General features: G+C 44.4%; 1 protein-coding gene across 1 annotated transcript in view; it reads right to left on the reverse strand.

The window, feature by feature from the left end:
• Positions 1-1,381: 1,381 nt before the first annotated feature.
• The window catches only part of necab3 (N-terminal EF-hand calcium binding protein 3), a 56,916-nt gene continuing 36,673 nt past the window's right edge, over positions 1,382-21,624 (reverse strand). The window contains exons 6-13 of the mRNA XM_014168117.3: positions 17,689-17,825; positions 11,479-11,600; positions 11,034-11,113; positions 9,834-9,887; positions 5,586-5,698; positions 4,794-4,871; positions 3,587-3,678; positions 1,382-2,976 (exon numbers count right to left, since the gene is read on the reverse strand). Of these exons, the coding sequence (XP_014023592.1) occupies positions 2,948-2,976; positions 3,587-3,678; positions 4,794-4,871; positions 5,586-5,698; positions 9,834-9,887; positions 11,034-11,113; positions 11,479-11,600; positions 17,689-17,825 (705 nt within the window). The 3' untranslated portion in view covers positions 1,382-2,947. The remainder of the gene's footprint in view (positions 2,977-3,586; positions 3,679-4,793; positions 4,872-5,585; positions 5,699-9,833; positions 9,888-11,033; positions 11,114-11,478; positions 11,601-17,688; positions 17,826-21,624) is intronic.

A 21,624-nucleotide genomic window follows, 5' to 3' on the forward strand; every position in this document is an offset into this window, starting at 1 on the left:
CGCACGCACGCACGCACGCACGCACGCACGCACGCACGCACGCACACACACAAAGCATATGATCTCAGCAAAGGTATGCACACAATGAGCCTAATGCTAAAAAGAGGAAAAAGTTTGCTTTTTAATCCAGGACTAGGCTTCATCTGTGTCCGGAAAACCCGTCCCTCGTAGTATCGTATCTCTATGTGACGGATGGAGTAAAAAGCACCTCGTAGTATCGTATCTCTATGGGACAGATGGAGTAAAAAGCACCTCGTAGTATCGTATCTCTATGGGACGGATGGAGTAAAAAGCACCTCGTAGTATCGTATCTCTATGGGACGGATGGAGTAAAAAGCACCTCGTAGTATCGTATCTCTATGGGACGGATGGAGTAAAAAGCACCTCGTAGTATCGTATCTCTATGGGACGGATGGAGTAAAAAGCACCTCGTAGTATCGTATCTCTATGGGACGGATGGAGTAAAAAGCACCTCGTAGTATCGTATCTCTATGGGACGGATGGAGTAAAAAGCACCTCGTAGTATCGTATCTCTATGGGACGGATGGAGTAAAAAGCACCTCGTAGTATCGTGTCTCTATGGGACGGATGGAGTAAAAAGCACCTCGTAGTATCGTATCTCTATGGGACGGATGGAGTAAAAAGCACCTCGTAGTATCGTGTCTCTATGGGACGGATGGAGTAAAAAGCACCTCGTAGTATCGTATCTCTATGGGACGGATGGAGTAAAAAGCACCTCGTAGTATCGTATCTCTATGGGACGGATGGAGTAAAAAGCATGTAGAATGGAGAATCTCTATTGAACATTCTTCATCTTCTTAATCTGTGTCTGGGAAACCGGTCCTACAGGTTTGCGCTCAATCAATCTCCTCAAGCATCTCTCCATATACCATATATTAGACTCAATAACCACACCGCCTCTCAGGGTCAAGCACTTGACGATGATTGCAACAGAGAGACACTTACACTAATTTCACTGTCAAGTCGAGACAGGGGGTTTTGTCGAGCTCTTTCCCAGCCATCTTCATTTCTATGCAAAGGGAGTTGCTTCTTTCTCTGTCTTGTCACCCGTGTCTAAGAAACCATTATTCATGGGGCTAAGATGAATCGTTTTTTTTTGTCGAGAAGTTGACAAAATAGGAAGAAAGTGCTTTGCTCGACGCAAGCCAAAACCTCATGAAATTAAGTTGCTAAATGTGTTATCTTTTGCAGATCTAGTGGACTTTAAAATACTTTGTAGTGAATAGGTTTGAAGTAATAACATTTCATTGACAGTACACACTTAGAAAAAATGAGTTCTATGCCCATGGGAGAACCCTTTGAAGAACCCTTTTGTGTTCTTACCTGTACACCTATAAATTCAAAACAGAGTCGAGTAAGCTGACTGGCCATTGACTTTTATTAAAGTGAATATGTTGAATTTCTAAATGGAAAAGATACTTCATTAACAAAAGCACAATGACAACACATCCATCTGCACATGACTGATTCTCTTACTATTCTCTTAAATAAAGTAAACTATGGAAAGATAGGGGGAAAAGTACAGTCCTATGATAGCTATGTCTTGAAGGTACAGTCCTATGATAGCTATGTCTTGAAGGTGCAGTCCTATGATAGCTATGTCTTGAAGGTGCAGTCCTATGATAGCTATGTCTTGTAGGTGCAGTCCTATGATAGCTATGTCTTGAAGGTGCAGTCCTATGATAGCTATGTCTTGAAGGTGCAGTCCTATGATAGCTATGTCTTGAAGGTACAGTCCTATGATAGCTATGTCTTGAAGGTACAGTCCTATGATAGCTATGTCTTGAAGGTACAGTCCTATGATAGCTATGTCTTGAAGGTACAGTCCTATGATAGCTATGTCTTGAAGGTGCAGTCCTATGATAGCTATGTCTTGAAGGTACAGTCCTATGATAGCTATGTCTTGAAGGTGCAGTCCTATGATAGCTATGTCTTGAAGGTGCAGTCCTATGATAGCTATGTCTTGAAGGTGCAGTCCTATGATAGCTATGTCTTGAAGGTACAGTCCTATGATAGCTATGTCTTGAAGGTGCAGTCCTATGATAGCTATGTCTTGAAGGTACAGTCCTATGATAGCTATGTCTTGAAGGTGACACACAAAGAAATGTCATTGCAAAGTATCCTCCTTTATAGGCTTAATAGATACATACTTTCTTTAAACAGGTTAATTATCTGGGACAAAGTCCTTTAAAGACAGGCAACGTAACTCAAACCACTAGAAAACCTAACAATAGAAAGATTCCATTGCAAGGGGTCCCTTATGTAACAATAAGACAGCAGCAGGGTGCAACTACCCCCCCCGACTAGAGTAGGAACCATTCAGCATTTGAAACACATCACATATTGGCTCCTATCTCACGAAATAAATTATCTGTAGGTTACGCATTGAGAATGCAAAGCAACTAATTTCTGAGGCTCGGTCAAACATTGGTCTGCATGCATTTTAAATGGCGAGCTCCAGTCGTTCTCTTCACATTCTACTGAAGTGTAAGCAAGTTATAGCAAGTAGTCATTAAAAAGCATGTAGTGTATCACATTGCAGTAACTGTATGTGTCTCCATCGCTGTCAGGAATGAAAATGCACTGACTAAACTAGAATCATTTCATTCAAGCCACGTGATCGATTATAACATGGTATCGGAGTGAGAGCTTCAAAAGCGGCGCCATTGGCTTTTACAATGCAAAGAATCGCTTTCATGTCTATACATTTGGATGCTTTTCCTCGCACCCTTTTTTTGTTGTTGAGAAACAGCACATTATGGTAATGACCAGTATTAGTTGACGGTACATAAGAAATATGTTGCAGAACGACACTGTAGTAACGCAGTGTTCTGTGTCCGCACAGAAACACTTGGATGCCTTTTGAATCTCTTGTCTTGGGGTTGTGTTGTGTGTGGGGGCGAGCGGGAGATATGGTGTTCTGTTGTTAGTTGTTAGTCATGATCCACCAGGATGCTAGGGGAAAAAGAGAGTTCTGTTTGAGTTGGGGATAAATAACATGTCATTTCTAGCAAATCTGGGTTCAAATACTTTTGCTCGGCTTGATTGAGCTTGCCTGGCACAATGTAACCAATAGAATATTTGCAAAACCCTGGCTCTCCAGGCGGGCTAAAGCAAATGCTAAAAGTATTTGAAGGATTTTATATAGTATTTGGACCCAGGTCTGCTTTCTGGTACGTATCCATAGAAGGTAAGTTGTGTTCCCTTTAGGATGGCTTAAACTGCTCTCTCAAAATCATTATTTTGTATTTTCATAAGCCACTGTAAATCGCTCAACTACCAGTGTGAAATTATGTACTTGCCACAATGCAACATTTTAGATGTGTATGTATTTTTTGGCGGGGTGAGCAATAATGTGCAAAGCATACATTTTCAAGAAACCACAAGTGACACTGTACTTATAGGTAGGTATAGATTGAAACACACACACACACACACACACACACACACACACACACACACACACACACCACACACACACACACACACACACACACACACACACACACACACACACACACACACACACACACACACACACACACACACACACACACACACACACCTGGGAGCAGCATGGTAGACACAAGCTTGGGATCCTCCAGCATATCAATGACACAGCGCTGGAAATTCTTACTGGCATCGGACTGCAGGTAGCTAGGGAGGACAGGAACACAGCAACAATCAATAGACCTGTGACATGACAGTAAGACATAATCACTATTATTATCAATGTCCAATAGGAGAAAGGCTTGGTTAGTAAACCACATTACACAATACAACTAATATGTTTGGATTGATATTCCTAGTCTCTTTGCACTAAATATATGCACATGCATTTATGAGAATTAGAATGTAATAACACTGAATGTTAAGATATTGAACAAATATGACTGTGTCAGAGTCTGATCTACCCTGTACATATTGGTGTGTTTAAATCAACTCTGAGAAACAGGTTGGTGTGTTTAAATCAACCCTGAGAAACAGGTTGGTGTGTTTAAATCAACTCTGAGAAACAGGTTGGTGTGTTTAAATCAACTCTGAGAAACAGGTTGGTGTGTTTAAATCAACTCTGAGAAACAGGTTGTGTGTGTTTAAATCAACCCTGAGAAACAGGTTGCGTGTGTTTAAATCAACCCTGAGAAACAGGTTGCGTGTGTTTAAATCAACCCTGAGAAACAGGTTGTGTGTGTTTAAATCAACTCTGAGAAACAGGTTGGTGTGTTTAAATCAACCCTGAGAAACAGGTTGGTGTGTTTAAATCAACTCTGAGAAACAGGTTGGTGTGTTTAAATCAACCCTGAGAAACAGGTTGTGTGTGTTTAAATCAACTCTGAGAAACAGGTTGGTGTGTTTAAATCAACCCTGAGAAACAGGTTGGTGTGTTTAAATCAACTCTGAGAAACAGGTTGTGTGTGTTTAAATCAACCCTGAGAAACAGGTTGGTGTGTTTAAATCAACTCTGAGAAACAGGTTGGTGTGTTTAAATCAACTCTGAGAAACAGGTTGGTGTGTTTAAATCAACTCTGAGAAACAGGTTGGTGTGTTTAAATCAACCCTGAGAAACAGGTTGTGTGTGTTTAAATCAACTCTGAGAAACAGGTTGCGTGTGTTTAAATCAACCCTGAGAAACAGGTTGCGTGTGTTTAAATCAACTCTGAGAAACAGGTTGCGTGTGTATCATGATATTAGAGATGAGACATCTGCTCATCATCAGCAGAGGAAAGAAATGAGCCACTTTCCAGCGTCACACACACACACTACAGACCCACCTCATCCAGGAGATACGATCCTGCCAAAACTCATATATTATGAAGCACGACTTCCCTGGGAGCTTCTGGATAGACACACTGACAGAGAGCGGGAGGGAGGAGAGAGAGGAGAGAGAGACAGAACGAGACCGAGAGAGTTGAAATTAGCATCTGGTAGAGTTAGTCAATCAGGCCAAAGCAATAAGATCTAATTTGCATTAAATGGGCACAAATCCATCATGATGCATAACTGTGTCTGTTTTCTTTTAAATGAACAGAAAAATCAATCAATTAATATTTCCTTTGAAAATGTACATTTAACTAATTCTTAGGAATCCCATAGTGGGAAAGCAAATAGAACAATCTCATTGATGACACATTTTCTATCATCTAGGAATAGGCTTTTCCTGCCAATGTGATCTGACCAGGAAGAACCAGGAAGAACTGGGCTCCCAAGTGGCACAGCGGTCTAAGGCACTGCATCTCAGTGCAAGAGGCGTCACTACAGTCCTTGGTTCAATTCCGGGCTGTATCACATCTGGCCGTGATTGGGAGTCCCATAGGGCGGCATGCAATTGGCCCAGCATCGCCGGGGTAGGCCGTCATTGTAAATAAGAATATGTTCTTAACTGACTTGCCTAGTTAAATAAAGGATACATTTAAAATAAAAACTCTGGGCCTTAGTTTCATTTTTACAGGCCAGGTCAGGTGAATCACCCGGCGGCGAGTCGCATGCCCTGCACTGCCCTGTGCCAAGCCACTGTGCTTTGGGATCTAAGCCAGGTAACTCTCTAGCACTTTGATTTCACTTACTGCAAGTTGTCGCTGTGGTTGGATGTGGCGTCCACGTAGCTCTTGAGTACCCTCTGGAACTCCTCGAGGTCCTCCTCCGTCGCCATCATCTGCCTCTGCACCAGCAGGATGTTCTGTTGGCACGGACGCCACAAGGAAACACATCATTTACATACATTTGGTAGACGCTCTTATTAAATCAAATTCAAATCAAATGTTATTTGTCACATGCGCCAAATACAAACAGGTTTAGACCTTACCGTGAAATGCTTACTTACAAGCCCTTAACTAACAAGACAGTTCAAGAAATAGAGTTAATGACAAAATAAACTAAAGTAAATTGTTTTATAAAAATTAACACGATAAAATAACAATAATGAGGCTATATACAGGGGGGTACTGGTACCGAGTCAATGTGGGGGTACAGGTTGGTTAGTCGAGGTAATTTGTAGGGGTAAAGTGACTATGTATAGATAATAAACAGCGAGTAGCAGCAGTGTAAAACCAAAGGGGGGGGGGGGGGGGGGGGGGGGGTTAATGTAATTTGTCTGGGTGGCCATTTGATTAATTGTTCAGCAGTATTATCGCTTGGGGGTAGAAGCTGTTAAGGAGCCTTTTGGACCTAGACTTGGCGCTCCGGTACCGCTTGCCGTGCGGTAGCAGAGAGAACTGTCTTTGACTACGGTTGTTGGAATCTTTGACAATTTTTAGGGCCTTCCTCTGACACTGCCTAGTATATAGGACCTGGATGGCAGAAAGCTTGGCCCCAGTGATGTACTGGGCCGTACACACTACCCTCTGTAGCGCCTTACGGTCGGATGCCGAGCAGTTGCGATACCAGGTGGTGATGCAACCGGTCAGGATGCTCTCGATGGTGAAGCTGTAGAACTTTTTGAGGATCTGGGGACCCATGCCAAATCTTTTCAGACTCCTGAGGGGGAAAAGGCATTGTCGTGCCCTCTTCACAAATGTCTTGGTGTGTTTGGACCATGTTAGTTTGTTGGTGATGTGGACACCAAGGAACTTGAAACTCTCAACCAACTCCACTACAGCCTTGTCGATGTTAATGGGGGCCTGTTCGGCCCTCCTTTTTTTCTGTAGTCCACGATCATCAGCTATTAGTTAGAAATGCCTCTAGAAACTAGCTTAAATTTCCTTCATACTGCACGCAGAGACATAAAAATGGTATCCATGAGTTCATCTGACTCTGGGTATGTAGTAAAAAGGGCTAGGTTAATTGACTCTGGATATGTAGTAAAAAGGGCTAGGTTAATTGACTCTGGATATGTAGTAAAAAGGGCTAGGTTAATTGACTCTGGGTATGTAGTAAAAAGGTCTAGGTTAATTGACTCTGGGTATGTAGTAAAAAGGGCTAGGTTAGTTGACTCTGGATATGTAGTAAAAAGGTCTAGGTTAATTGACTCTGGGTATGTAGTAAAAAGGTCTAGGTTAATTGACTCTGGGTATGTAGTAAAAAGGTCTAGGTTAATTGACTGGGTATGTAGTAAAAAGGTCTAGGTTATTTGACTCTGGGTATGTAGTAAAAAGGGCTAGGTTAATTGACTCTGGGTATGTAGTAAAAAGGGCTAGGTTATTTGACTCTGGGTATGTAGTAAAAAGGTCTAGGTTAATTGACTCTGGGTATGTAGTAAAAAGGGCTAGGTTAGTTGACTCTGGATATGTAGTAAAAAGGTCTAGGTTAATTGACTCTGGGTATGTAGTAAAAAGGTCTAGGTTAATTGACTGGGTATGTAGTAAAAAGGGCTAGGTTAATTGACTCTGGATATGTAGTAAAAAGGTCTAGGTTAATTGACTGGGTATGTAGTAAAAAGGGCTAGGTTAGTTGACTCTGGGTATGTAGTAAAAAGGTCTAGGTTAATTGACTCTGGGTATGTAGTAAAAAGGGCTAGGTTAATTGACTCTGGGTATGTAGTAAAAAGGGCTAGGTTAGTTGACTCTGGGTATGTAGTAAAAAGGGCTAGGTTAGTTGACTCTGGCTATCTAGTAAAAAGTGCTAGGTTAATTGACTCTGGGTATGTAGTAAAAAGGGCTAGGTTAATTGACTCTGGGTATGTAGTAAAAAGGGCTAGGTTAGTTGACTCTGGATATGTAGTAAAAAGGGCTAGGTTAATTGACTCTAGGTATGTAGTAAAAAGGGCTAGGATAATTGACTCTAGGTATGTAGTAAAAAGGGCTAGGTTAGTTGACTCTGGGTATGTAGTAAAAAGGGCTAGGTTAGTTGACTCTGGCTATCTAGTAAAAAGTGCTAGGTTAATTGACTCTGGGTATGTAGTAAAAAGGGCTAGGTTAATTGACTCTGGGTATGTAGTAAAAAGGGCTAGGTTAATTGACTCTGGGTATGTAGTAAAAAGGGCTAGGTTAATTGACTCTAGGTATGTAGTAAAAAGGGCTAGGTTAATTGACTCTGGGTATGTAGTAAAAAGGGCTAGGTTAGTTGACTCTGGATATGTAGTAAAAAGGGCTAGGTTAATTGACTCTGGATATGTAGTAAAAAGGGCTAGGTTAGTTGACTCTGGGTATGTAGTAAAAAGGGCTAGGTTAGTTGACTCTGGATATGTAGTAAAAAGGGCTAGGTTAATTGACTCTGGATATGTAGTAAAAAGGGCTAGGTTAGTTGACTCTGGGTATGTAGTAAAAAGGGCTAGGTTAGTTGACTCTGGATATGTAGTAAAAAGGGCTAGGTTAATTGACTCTGGGTATGTAGTAAAAAGGGCTAGGTTATTTGACTCTGGGTATGTAGTAAAAAGGGCTAGGTTAATTGACTCTGGGTATGTAGTAAAAAGGACTAGGTTAATTGACTCTGGGTATGTAGTAAAAAGGGCTAGGTTAATTGACTCTAGGTATGTAGTAAAAAGGGCTAGGTTAATTGACTCTGGGTATGTAGTAAAAAGGGCTAGGTTAGTTGACTCTGGGTATGTAGTAAAAAGGGCTAGGTTAATTGACTCTGGATATGTAGTAAAAAGGGCTAGGTTAATTGACTCTGGGTATGTAGTAAAAAGGGCTAGGTTAATTGACTCTGGGTATGTAGTAAAAAGGGCTAGGTTAATTGACTCTAGGTATGTAGTAAAAAGGGCTAGGTTATTTGACTCTGGGTGTGTAGTAAAAAGGGCTAGGTTAGTTGACTCTGGGTATGTAGTAAAAAGGTCTAGGTTAATTGACTGGGTATGTAGTAAAAAGGGCTAGGTTATTTGACTCTGGGTATGTAGTAAAAAGGGCTAGGTTAGTTGACTCTGGGTATGTAGTAAAAAGGGCTAGGTTAGTTGACTCTGGATATGTAGTAAAAAGGGCTAGGTTAATTGACTCTGGGTATGTAGTAAAAATGGCTAGGTTAGTTGACTCTGGATATGTAGTAAAAAGGGCTAGGATAATTGACTTTGTCAGTAGAACAAAGGGCTAAAATTGCCAAAATGTCACACTATCCATGTAAGCCTTATTTATACCCTACAGAGTACACAACGCAATAACTTCAATTAGCTATGTAAAATGGCAATGGCGCATATTTGCCTAGCAACATATAGGTAGATGTGTGCAGGCCTGCAATTTATACATCGAAGCAAGTACACAAGATTGACATTTTGAGTAGCTAATTGCCTTCTTGCATTGCGTACATATATAAGGTATAAATTAGGCTTCAACATACAGTAGGTAGGTAAGACAAACATATCAGTCTTATCTTTCAAAAAGCAGCTATCAGCTAAATCAGTGCTAGTAAGAAAAGATGAGTGTTGGTGCAAGAAAGACAAGAACAGTAAGGTGTTTGAGGGACGACATCAAACACTCCTCTGAGCTTCTACAGCTGAGCTATAGGCAACAGCTGGGCTGCTACAAAGACAGACGCAGGTTTGAGGAGCAGATGGGGAAGTGTTTTTTTGTGCCTGTGAGGGGAAGCTCAATGTGTGAATGATGAAATTGAAAGTCTGGAGGTTTTCTGAGTACAGTCACCCAGGGGCGGATGCTATGTGAATTCATTTGGTTGCGCGTTGTGCGTTCCGCTTTGAAAATCAAAAACAAGATGGATCATAGAAAATGGAACAGTGAAACTGTAGCACTCACTGTAAAAAAACATGTCAACTTAAAATCCTGAGTTACCCTGACTTCAAAAAAACATTTAACTTTTAAAGTGTACTTTCATTGGATAACTGTGCTGTTAAACTCCAATGACACCCTGTGGCCCAAGGTGCCCCTAAGGGTATTAATGAAGTTGTATTGAACTGAATCGAATTTAGAGTAACAACAATCATCACTCACAGATTTATATGTACTGGCCATCGTATCTTCTTTCAGGGGTTCCAATTTTGGACTCTGAAAAAAAAAGTTAAAAACCTACTTATAATGGGAAAAGCTCAAACTCATATTGACCAGGACTTGAATCAGACCCGAGTTCAAGAAGTGGGTGTTATATTATTTTGTTGTTGTGTATTTTACTCCTTTTTTTCTCCCCAATTTTGATCTTGTCCCATTGCTGCAACTCCCCAACAGGCTCGGGAGGTGAAGGTTGAGTCATGCGTCCTACAAAACATGACCCAAGCAAACCGCACTTCTTAACACCCGCCTGCTTAACCCAGACTGCAGGCGCCCGGCCCACCACAACCCTTCCCTAACCTGGACGACACTGGGCCAATTGTGCGCTGCCCTATGGGACTCCCAGTCACGGCCGGTTGTGACACAGCCTGGGATCGAACCCAGGTCTGTAGTGATGCTTCAAGCAAGGCGTTGCAGTGCCTTAGACCGCTGTGCCACTCTGGAGGCCCGTGTGTTTTCTTTTAAATACTTTAGCTCTGCTTGACTGAGCTTTCATGATGGAATTGAACCAATGGAAAAGTCCCAAAAGTGTAAGCCACACCCATGTGGCTCAATCAAACGCTCAAACTATCTGAAAGAAAACAAATACTACTTGAACCTAGGTCTGACTAGAATATAATTATCTCATGCACGGTATATAATATAATTATCCAATACATTGTATCATTGACACACATTCTGACTACAGTTTATTTCAACCCCTGCCCGTACATTTAGAACCCTCTATTTCCATTCAATCATGAGAAATAGAGCAATATAAGCTATCATATTAAATTAGAGTATGAAGTTGAACCTAAAGGTGATATAGCTCACTGCAAAGGGAATGAGAGGCTGTGAGGTGACGATTGATATTGCACTACAGGACGTGCTGCAGGTTATGAATTGCTCTGATATTGCAGTACAGGTTCCTCTTGATTGACAAATGAGACAGTCATTCAGATAGGCAGGCAGGCGAAAGAAAGGGCTTAGGGAGTAAAAGGATGACAGACAGACATAGAACAGGAGATACAGAGAGCATAGGGATTTAAAGTTGTGAGTGAGAGAGAACATATGCCAAGAACCGGTTAAAGGAATGAGCAGCAGAGAGCATTAGAGCAAGAGGTATTCAGGTTGTCAGGATGAGATATCCCCAGGACAGTCCAGTACCTGCCACTCCAGCTTGTCCAATAGCAACTGGAGCCTGGTGATCTGGGAGCACCACTGGTCATCAGTCTCCATGGTCAATCCTAAGAAACACACACACGTTTTTGTTACTTGTCATGATTTTCTGGGGAGTAAAAATATATTCCCATTCAAAATCTTATTTTCCCAAACCCCTAACCTAAAATAGCATTTTTACTTTTCAATAACCACAACAACATAATTTAGCAGACGTTTGTTTATATCAACTTACAACAGTGAGTGCAATTTTTTTTTGTATTATTGACACCGGCGGGAATCAAACTCACAACCCTGGCGTTGCTACTTTTTCACTCCACGGGAGTTGAGATGTAGCAGGGTGTTGTGTTCCCTCCTCCATGAGGCGTATGTAACAGCCACACTCTTACCAACTGAGCCACACAGGATTGTGTGGATTAAGCATTGGTATTACCTGTAGTGAGAATGCCTGAGTAGGGGTCAGTGGGGGAGAGGCACATGTTCTTCTGAACCTTGCGGCCACATCGCCTGCTGTTCCTCTGCGCCGAGGGATGCTCCACCACCTTCACCTCTCTCCTGAAAACAGACAGAACCAGAAAAGGAAGAGGAATAAACATCAAAACAAATGGTGTAACTGTCAGAGAGGTGAGAAAGGGAGGGATGGCACTGGTCACAGGGGACGAAGAGAGGAGGAATAACATTCAGAGAAGAAGAGAATAGTGGAGAATGATGATGGTAGAAGGCAGGCAGTAGAAAGTAGGTGGTAGAAAGTAGGCGGTAGAAGGTAGGTAGTAGAAGGTAGACAGTAGGCAGTAGTAGACGGTAGCAGCAGTAGACGCTAGCAGTAGTAGACTGTAGCAGTAGTAGGCGGTAGCAGCAGTAGACGGTAGCAGCAGTAGACAGTAGATGGTAGCAGCAGTAGGCGGTAGCAGCAGTAGATGGTAGCAGCAGTAGACGGTAGCAGCAGTAGACGGTAGCAGCAGTAGACGGTATCAGTAGTAGACGGTAACAGCAGTAGACAGACTGTAGCAGCAGTAGACGGCAGCAGCAGTAGATGGTAGCAGCAGTAGATGGTAGCAGCAGTAGATGGTAGCAGCAGTAGATGGTAGCAGCAGTAGACAGACTGTAGCAGCAGTAGATGGTAGCAGCAGTAGGCGGCAGCAGCAGTAGATGGTAGCAGCAGTAGATGGTAGCAGCAGTAGATGGTAGCAGCAGTAGATGGTAGCAGCAGTAGATAGACTGTAGCAGCAGTAGACAGACTGTAGCAGCAGTAGATGGTAGCAGCAGTAGACAGACGGCAGCAGCAGTAGGCGGTAGCAGCAGTAGACGCAGCAACAGTAGCAGCAGTAGGCGGTAGCGGCAATAGACGGTAGCAGCAGTAGACAGTAGCAGCAGTAGACAGTAGCAGCAGTAGACAGTAGCAGCAGTAGACAGTAGATGGTAGCAGCAGTAGACGGTAGCAGTAGTAGGCGGTAGCAGTAGACAGACTGTAGCAGCAGTAGACAGACGGTAGCAGCAGTAGACGGTAGCAGCAGTAGACGGTAGCAGCAGTAGACGGTAGCAGCAGTAGGCGGTAGCAGCAGTAGGCGGTAGCAGCAGTAGACGGTAGCAGCAGTAGACGGCAGCAGCAGTAGACGGCAGCAGCAGTAGACGGCAGCAGCAGTAGACGGTAGCAGCAGTAGACGGTAGCAGCAGTAGACGGCAGCAGCAGTAGACAGTAGACGGCAGTAGACAGTAGATGGCAGCAGCAGTAGACAGTAGATGGTAGCAGCAGTAGGCGGTAGCAGCAGTAGGCGGTAGCAGCAGTAGACGGTAGCAGCAGTAGATGGCAGCAGCAGTAGACGGCAGCAGCAGCAGTAGACGGCAGCAGCAGTAGACGGTAGCAGCAGTAGACGGCAGCAGCAGTAGACAGTAGACGGCAGTAGACAGTAGACGGCAGCAGCAGTAGACAGTAGACGGTAGCAGCAGTAGACGGCAGCAGCAGTAGACAGTAGACGGTAGCAGCAGTAGACGGCAGCAGCAGTAGACGGTAGCAGCAGTAGACGGTAGCAGCAGTAGACAGTAGATGGTAGCAGCAGTAGACGGTAGATGGTAGCAGCAGTAGACGGTAGCAGCAGTAGACGGCAGCAGCAGTAGACGGTAGCAGCAGTAGACGGTAGCAGCAGTAGACAGTAGATGGTAGCAGCAGTAGACGGTAGCAGCAGTAGACGGCAGCAGCAGTAGACGGTAGCAGTAGTAGACTGTAGCAGTAGTAGACGGCAGCAGCAGTAGACGGTAGCAGTAGTAGACTGTAGCAGTAGTAGGCGGCAGCAGCAGTAGGCGGCAGCAGCAGTAGGCGGCAGCAGCAGTAGACGGTAGCAGCAGTAGACTGTAGTAGACTGTAGCAGTAGTAGACTGTAGCAGTAGTAGGCGGTAGCAGCAGTAGGCGGTAGCAGCAGTAGACGGTAGCAGCAGTAGACGGTAGCAGCAGTAGACAGACTGTAGCAGCAGTAGACGGCAGCAGCAGTAGGCGGTAGCAGCAGTAGGCGGTAGCAGCAGTAGACGGTAGCAGGAGTAGACAGACTGTATCAGCAGTAGACAGACTGTAGCAGCAGTAGACAGACTGTAGCAGCAGTAGGCGGTAGCAGCAGTAGACGGCAGCAGCAGTAGCAGCAGTAGGCGGTAGCGGCAATAGACGGTAGACGGTAGCAGCAGTAGACGGTAGCAGCAGTAGACAGTAGATGGTAGCAGCAGTAGACGGTAGCAGTAGTAGGCGGTAGCAGTAGACAGACTGTAGCAGCAGTAGACAGACTGTAGCAGCAGTAGACAGACTGTAGCAGCAGTAGACGGTAGCAGCAGTAGACGGTAGCAGCAGTAGGCGGTAGCAGCAGTAGGCGGTAGCAGCAGTAGGCAGCAGCAGCAGTAGACAGACGGCAGCAGTAGTAGACAGACTGTAGCAGCAGTAGGCGGTAGCAGCAGTAGACAGACGGCAGCAGCAGTAGACGGCAGCAGCAGTAGACGGCAGCAGCAGTAGACGGCAGCAGCAGTAGACGGCAGCAGCAGTAGACGGTAGCAGCAGTAGACGGTAGCAGCAGTAGACAGTAGACGGTAGCAGCAGTAGACGGTAGCAGCAGTAGACGGTAGCAGCAGTAGACAGTAGACAGTAGCAGCAGTAGACGGCAGCAGCAGTAGACGGTAGCAGCAGTAGACGGCAGCAGCAGTAGACAGTAGACGGCAGTAGACAGTAGACGGCAGGAGCAGTAGACAGTAGACGTTAGCAGCAGTAGACGGCAGCAGCAGTAGACAGTAGACGGTAGCAGCAGTAGACGGCAGCAGCAGTAGACGGTAGCAGCAATAGACGGTAGCAGCAGTAGACAGTAGATGGTAGCAGCAGTAGACGGTAGATGGTAGCAGCAGTAGACGGTAGCAGCAGTAGACGGCAGCAGCAGTAGACGGTAGCAGCAGTAGACGGTAGCAGCAGTAGACAGTAGATGGTAGCAGCAGTAGACGGTAGCAGCAGTAGACGGCAGCAGCAGTAGACGGTAGCAGTAGTAGACTGTAGCAGTAGTAGACGGCAGCAGCAGTAGACGGTAGCAGTAGTAGACTGTAGCAGTAGTAGGCGGCAGCAGCAGTAGGCGGCAGCAGCAGTAGGCGGCAGCAGCAGTAGACGGTAGCAGCAGTAGACTGTAGTAGACTGTAGCAGTAGTAGACTGTAGCAGTAGTAGGCGGTAGCAGCAGTAGGCGGTAGCAGCAGTAGACGGTAGCAGCAGTAGACGGTAGCAGCAGTAGGCGGTAGCAGCAGTAGGCGGTAGCAGCAGTAGACGGTAGCAGCAGTAGACAGACTGTAGCAGCAGTAGACAGACTGTAGCAGCAGTAGACAGACTGTAGCAGCAGTAGGCGGTAGCAGCAGTAGACGGCAGCAGCAGTAGCAGCAGTAGGCGGTAGCGGCAATAGACGGTAGACGGTAGCAGCAGTAGACGGTAGCAGCAGTAGACAGTAGATGGTAGCAGCAGTAGACGGTAGCAGTAGTAGGCGGTAGCAGTAGACAGACTGTAGCAGCAGTAGACAGACTGTAGCAGCAGTAGACAGACTGTAGCAGCAGTAGACGGTAGCAGCAGTAGACGGTAGCAGCAGTAGGCGGTAGCAGCAGTAGGCGGTAGCAGCAGTAGGCAGTAGCAGCAGTAGACAGACGGCAGCAGTAGTAGACAGACTGTAGCAGCAGTAGGCGGTAGCAGCAGTAGACAGACGGCAGCAGCAGTAGACGGCAGCAGCAGTAGACGGTAGCAGCAGTAGACGGTAGCAGCAGTAGACGGCAGCAGCAGTAGACGGCAGCAGCAGTAGACGGCAGCAGCAGTAGACGGTAGCAGCAGTAGACGGCAGCAGCAGTAGACGGTAGCAGTAGTAGACGGCAGCAGCAGTAGACGGTAGCAGCAGTAGACAGTAGACGGTAGCAGCAGTAGACGGTAGCAGCAGTAGACGGTAGCAGCAGTAGACGGCAGCAGCAGTAGACGGCAGCAGCAGTAGACGGTAGCAGCAGTAGACGGCAGCAGCAGTAGACAGTAGACGGCAGTAGACAGTAGACGGCAGCAGCAGTAGACAGTAGATGGTAGCAGCAGTAGGCGGTAGCAGCAGTAGGCGGTAGCAGCAGTAGACGGTAGCAGCATTAGACGGCAGCAGCAGTAGACGGCAGGAGCAGTAGACGGCAGGAGCAGTAGACAGTAGACGGTAGCAGCAGTAGACGGCAGCAGCAGTAGACAGTAGCAGCAGTAGACGGCAGCAGCAGTAGACGGTAGCAGCAGTAGACGGCAGCAGCAGTAGACGGTAGCAGCAGTAGACGGTAGATGGTAGCAGCAGTAAACGGTAGCAGCAGTAGACGGCAGCAGCAGTAGACGGTAGCAGCAGTAGACAGTAGATGGTAGCAGCAGTCGACGGTAGATGGTAGCAGCAGTAGACGGTAGATGGTAGCAGCAGTAGACGGTAGCAGCAGTAGACGGCAGCAGCAGTAGACGGTAGCAGTAGTAGACTGTAGCAGTAGTAGACTGTAGCAGTAGTAGGCGGTTGCATGCAGTAGACGGTAGCAGCAGTAGGCGGCAGCAGCAGTAGGCGGCAGCAGCAGTAGACGGTAGCAGTAGTAGACTGTAGCAGTAGTAGACTGTAGCAGCAGTAGACGGTAGCAGCAGTAGACGGCAGCAGCAGTAGACGGCAGCAGCAGTAGACGGCAGAAGCAGTAGGCGGTAGCAGCAGTAGACGGTAGCAGCAGTAGCAGCAGTAGGCAGTAGACAGTAGGCAGCAGTACATTGGTCCAACCAAAACACAACAAAGAAGGGTGAAAGCGATTTTGTGGATAGTTCCAATTCCAAATGACAAGCCCAACATTGTAATTATCCCCCTGGGAAGTGTAGGACATGGTGTTGACTGCTCAGGGCTGACCCTAACCATTCATAGATGAAGTGTGTGTGTTTATGTATGTGTGCAACAGAGTAAATTGTGTGTGTGTGTGTGTGTGTGTGTGTGTGTGTGTGTGTGTGTGTGTGTGTGTGTGTGTGTGTGTGTGTGTGTGTGTGTGTGTGTGTGTGTATGTGCATCTGAGTCTGTGGGTGTCTCTGTGTGTGCATTTGTGTGACAGAGTAGATGGATGGAGAAACATTGTTTTCTCCAGCAGGTTAAGACTCTGTGTGCCTGCCTGTCCCGCTGACAGAGCAGAGGGAGTGTATGACTGGGACACTTCTACTGCTGGGCCAGTTAGCAGCCCCAAAGGGCACTGCAGCACGTAGAGGACTACCACAGACGAACAGAAAGGAGGACAAAAGTATTTAGTAATGAGGTGGTTCCATAATTTTTAGAAATTAGGTAGTGCCATAATGTTTAGTAGTGAGGTGGTGCCATAGTATTTAGTGGTGAGGTGGTGCCATAGTATTTAGTAATGAGGTGGTGCCATAGTATTTAGTAATGAGGTGGTGCCATAGTATTTAGTAATGAGGTGGTGCCATAGTGTTTAGTAATGAGGTGGTGCCACAGTATTTAGTCATGAGGTGGTGCCATAGTATTTAGTAATGAGGTGGTGCCATAGTATTTAGTAAATGAGGTGGTGCCATAGTATTTAGTAAATGAGGTGGTGCCATGGTATTTAGTAATGAGGCGGTGCCATAGTATTTAGTAATGAGGTGGTGCAATGGTATTTAGTAATGAGGTGATGCCATAGTATTTAGTAATGAGGTGGTGCCATAGTATTTAGTAATGAGGTGGTGCCATAGTATTTAGTAATGAGGTGGTGCCATAGTATTTAGTAATGAGGTGGTGCCATAGAATTTAGTAATGAGGTGGTGTCATAGTATTTAGTAATGAGGTGGTGCCATAGTATTTAGTAATGAGGTGATGCCATAGTATTTAGTAATGAGGTGGTGCCAAAGTATTTAGTAATGAGGTGGTGCCATAGAATTTAGTAATGAGGTGGTGAGCCTTCACCATGCGCTGCCCCTCGCTAACAATACCGCTACAGAATTATTTAGTAGTGAGTTTGTGGCTGGGATGGTGTTGAGAGGTGAGGTAATTCCACCATTTTTTTAGTAGTGAGGTGCAGCTGGTGTGGTGTTGATTCCTGAGGTGCTGTTGTGTATTTGAGACTGGGTATTCAGTAGTATTGTGCTGCCATAGTCTTTCGGTGTGTTGAGCACTAGTGACTCACGGCGCAGGGCTGCTTTGCTCCTCCACAGCCTCCATGGCACACTGCAGGGACATTTGAAGAGAGAGCAGCTGGCTGGAGGTCTCCCTCAGCATGAAGCGGGTCACAAACTGTCCCAGCACAGAGGAGCCCTGGTACTCCTAACGAGGGAGAGATGGGGGAGAGGAGGTGGGGATAGAGGAGAGTAGGTGGGGTGGGAGAGAGGGGGTAGAAGAGTGGGATGGGAGTGGGCAGAGAGGATAAGGAGGGAAAGGTGGGGGAGAGGGGAGCAGGGGTGGGGAGACACAGGAGGTGAGTAAGAGAAAGGGAGCGAGAGGGAACAGGTTGGCAACCTTTATTCGGAAAACCCAAATTAATTCTAAGAGCTATAGATAAGGGCGAAAGCTCATAAGATGTTTTACTCCAATTCAATCCCTATGTTTCACAGCATGCATGATTCTTAGCCATTTCAAATATTGAACGTTTTTCATTTAAAAAAAAATATATATATATTCCATCTTTAACTAGCGGGAGACCCGTCGTAACAAGACTGTAATTTAAGCCGACCTAGAGGAATGGTGCAGGATGGTTAATGGAGTAATTGTAGTGGAGCACCACACTAGAATGTACAATGACAACCTGGCAGCGTCCCAAAAGGCACGCTATTCCCTACATAGTGCACTACTTTTGACCAGAGCCCTATGAGCCTTGGTCAAAAGTAGTGCCCTATATGGTGAATAGCGTGCAATTTAGGAGGCTGCCCTTGCTACTGTAGATTAATACCATGGGGGAATTCTAGTCTAGGGCCTTGGTGATAACATTTATGACAGACTACAGCTGCTAACAATCGCTAGCGAAAACCTCTATGGGTTTCCTTCTGACAGTGAATAAGAAAGTGCATGAATGAATGGGGCTTTAATTGTGACAGGGTGCATAATTATGCAGTAAAAGCACTCTTTTTCTAACAGGGATAGCTGAATTTTCTCCTTCCTTCACTGATGTGCTTCACTGATTCCTGGGCTGGCTAATATAGGTTTCCATCACAGATAAGAAAATAAATAAAAAAGGTATCTTCTTGAGGTAGATTCGATAAGACTTTCTTTTAATGTCTGATTATAAAAGTCTTATCTTTATTATTGTACAGTTGGTTAATCATTGAAATCTGATCTCACTCATAAAATTGTTTGTAGCCTAAATAAAACAGTTACTTACTAATGTAAAAAAATACATTGACAAATAACAATAATTTACAACAGCTTACAAATGGTGAACAAAATGAATGAATTGTGGTTTGTAAGAAATGTATAGTCACACCTTGAAATAAAGTGTTACAATAGATTCAACCAAATGACTATGATCTTTAGATCCCAGACTCCAAGGCTCGTCCAACATGTTTATTTTTGTCATGGTCTTCACATTTTTATTTTTGGATAATATCAACCATAAGGATAATAAATAGGAAACTGAAAGAAAAGGCACCTTGTAGCGCATTGGAGTTTTTAATGTCCTTTACGAACCAAGGTAGGTCTACTTTGTTTCTCACCTATTCCTATCTGTATAAAACGTGTATGCAATAATTAACAATATAAAGCCAAAAACATATAGCTGGCGGTCATATGAAGATATCAGTGAAATGTAAGGCCAGTTACAGTGCCTTCAGAAACTATTCACACCCCTTGATTCTTTCCACATTTTGTTGTGTTACAGCCTGAATTTAAAATTGATTACATTTAGATTTGTTTTGTAACTGGTCTACACACAATACCCCATAATGTCAAAGTGGAATTATGGTTTTTGATATTTTTACATATTAGTTAAAAGTTAAAAACTAAAATGTCAAGTCAATAAGTATTCAACCCCTTTGTTATGGCAAGCCTAAACACGTTCAAGAGTAATGTGCTTAACAGGTCACATAATAAGTTGCATGGACTCATGATTTTTGAATGACTACCTCATCTCTGTACCCCACACATCCAATTATCTGTAAGGTCCCTCAGTCGAGCAGTGATCCCTGTAGCTGGTCTCATCATCATCGGTTATCAGGCCTACCACCGTCGTGCATCTGCAAACTTAATGATGTTGATGGAGTCATGCACAGCCATGTAGTCTTGGGTGAACAGGGAGTACCGGAAGGGACTAAGCACCCACCCTTGAGGGGCCCCTGTGTTGAGGGTCAGTGTGGCGTATGTGTTATTGCCTACCCTCAAGCATTGTGGTGGCTTCATCATGTTATGGGTATGCTTGTCATCATTAAGGATCGGCGTCGCGTCAACGAGACAGTTGAAAATCATGCAGCGCATTATGTCAAGATCGCAGTTTTTAGAGAAACAAAATATTTCGGTACATATAAGTGTCTTATATCGGCTGAAAGCTTAAATTCTTGTTAATATAACCGCACTGTCCAATTTACACTAGCTATTACTGTGAAAAAATGCCATGCTATTGTTTGAGGAGAGCTCCTAACAACAAAACACTTTTTTCACCGCGATAGGTTTGATAAATTCACCTCGGAAGGTGAAATGTGTACTTACATTCTGAAATCTTGCTCTGATTTATCATCCAAAGGGTCCCAGAGATAACATGAAGTGTTGTTTTGTTAGATAAAATCACTTTTCATATCCTAAAAAGGTCCATATAGCATGCACAATTGATTTTGTATTTCCACTTGTTCAATATGCAAAGAAAGGAATCTGTGAAAATCTCACCCTAAACGTTGTTTCAACGAGTCAAATCACGTTCGTATGTATTCCTCAGAGATCCTAGAAGGTAACAAGACTTCGCTATATCATTAGGGGTGCAGTATATCCTATAGGACACCATATTTGGTCAGAGAGCGACGCCTTCATGGCACGCCGATGACGCGGGCGGCCATCACTTGAACGACTATCTTTGTCAAATAAGCACCAACCGGGGTCTAACAAAGCTAGCTAGATAGCCAATGAGCTGGGCTTTACGGAAGTATCCGGAAACCATGTATATATCGTAAAATGTAGCTGCTAACCTTGTACGACAGCATGCCTTTTCATTTTGGACAAAAATTACAAGGATATTCAGAGTTATGAAAACTGGTTGTTTTGCAAATGTTGAACTTATAATATGGCTACTAATACTTGGAAAGCTAAATCAAAGTCGAAGTATATAGATTTGATGATATTCTTGCAGAAAAATGTAATATGAATGCGAATGTCTCCTTCACGATTTGCTTCACACTAAAAGTCTTGTAGTTCACTCATACTTCAAGTTATCCATCTGAAACTTTGCACATACACTGCTACCTTCTTGTGGACACTATCGGAATTACAACCAGAGTGATGGCTAGAACTGTGACCTTTCTCTTGCGTTTCAAAGATGGTGGTAGAATTTATTTTCGTTTTTTTCTTTGTATTTTCTTCTACCAGATCTATTGTGTTATATTCTCCAACATTCAATTCACATTTCCTCAAACTTCAAAGTGTTTCCTTTCAAATGGTACCAAGAATATGCATATATTTTTTTCAGGATGAAACAAGAAACGGAATTGAGCTAAGCACAGGCAAAATCCTAGTTCATTCTGCTTTCCACCAGACACTGTGTCACATGTGTAGAGAGGAGTAGGAAGGAGGCAGTCTCAGGTTTAGAACTACTGAAATTTATTAAAGCACTATACATTAAACCGGGACGAAACCCAAAGTGCAAAATAATAAAGTACTCAGGAAATACTAGTAGAGTGAAGGGCGTTTACCAGTAGCAGGTTCGGCAGAAGCTAGAAGGCAGGCGACGCCGAACGCCTGAGCTGGACAGAAGGGGGAGCCAAAGCGAAGGCTGGTGTGATACACTGGGAGATTAATTCACCTTTCAGCAGGAAAATAACCAAAAACACAAGGCCAAATCTACACTAGAGTTGCTTACCAAGAAGACAGAGAATGTTCCGGAGTAGCAGAGTTACAGTTTTGACTTAAATCGGCTTGAAAATCTATGGGA

This window comes from Salmo salar, chromosome 22 (assembly GCF_965601325.2).
Source record: "Salmo salar chromosome 22, fSalSal1, whole genome shotgun sequence".
Taxonomy (NCBI): domain Eukaryota; kingdom Metazoa; phylum Chordata; class Actinopteri; order Salmoniformes; family Salmonidae; genus Salmo; species Salmo salar.